Raw genomic sequence first — 882 nt, forward strand, 5'->3', positions numbered from 1 at the left:
TCATGTAACATTAAGCCACAGCACTTTTCGACTAAATCCATCAATTGCACCATGTATAGAAAATCCGAATGGTTTCAGCTTGTCGTAACCATCTGTGTGCCATGCATAATTTGGGCCAGGGTTGTGATACTCTCTTCGCCTTAAACGGTGAGCTCTTCGAGCCTCACACCCTTTCGGATCAATATTACGTAGTACATCAGCTACATACAACCTTGGTACTCTTAAACCTTCCATTTGTAATGTGTGCCAAACTGACCGATATCCACCAAAAGTAGAGGGTCCATCTAACAACTCCTCGATATGTTTTTCTGCCTGAAATAAAACGGTGATGTCTTTTTTCCAGCCACATTTTCTTCGCAGTCCAATTTTGTGCAATCGTCTCTTTAAAGTTCTCATACTGATTGCGTAGTTATGACGACTGTGTAGCAATTGTAAAATTTCTCCATACTCATATCCTGAATGGAAATATTCAGATATTATTTGATCTTGATCCAAAGTAGTAGCTGCAAAACATAAAAACAACAGGTGGACTTTTGAGACATGACTTGGCACGTTGTATCATATATTTTTTACTAAATAATAATTAGTTATTAATAATAATACACAGACACATAGTCGATTTAGGTAAAACATTTCTTGTTGGTGTGAAAAAGAAAACAAAAAATATGTTAGTCTACAGCCAAGTTTTCATTAAAAAATTTATATCTTCACTTGAAAGGTACGCTACTCACCGTGACCACAGTGTGAACATATCATAAAAATGTCAGGTATCTCATTATGGCACTCATCACAATTCATTGCAATGAAGATCAGCTTTCACACTAACAATTAAGGTACACTTCATTTTATAAAAACAAATTTCTGAAAAAGTTAGTTAAAATT

At 35.1% G+C, this 882-nt stretch overlaps 1 protein-coding gene across 1 annotated transcript; it reads right to left on the reverse strand.

Annotated features, from left to right (window-relative positions):
* On the reverse strand, nucleotides 1-882 carry LOC143463300 (uncharacterized). The gene is made up of 2 exons (XM_076961757.1): nucleotides 732-882; nucleotides 1-503 (listed from the first exon to the last, which is right to left on the reverse strand). The coding sequence occupies exons 1-2, from the start codon at nucleotides 796-798 to the stop codon at nucleotides 1-3; spliced, it is 570 nt and encodes a 189-aa protein (XP_076817872.1). The 5' UTR covers nucleotides 799-882.

The sequence above is a fragment of the Clavelina lepadiformis genome, chromosome 6, assembly GCF_947623445.1.
Source record: "Clavelina lepadiformis chromosome 6, kaClaLepa1.1, whole genome shotgun sequence".
NCBI classification, from domain to species: domain Eukaryota; kingdom Metazoa; phylum Chordata; class Ascidiacea; order Aplousobranchia; family Clavelinidae; genus Clavelina; species Clavelina lepadiformis.

Excerpts from the sequence above, each read along its gene's own strand:
- LOC143463300 (XM_076961757.1), bottom strand. The coding sequence starts at position 798 with ATGAATTGTGATGAGTGCCATAATGAGATACCTGACATTTTTATGATA. Across the intron at positions 504-731 it reads ATGTTCACACTGTGGTCACG|CTACTACTTTGGATCAAGAT; the intron begins GTGAGTAGCGTA and ends TATGTTTTGCAG.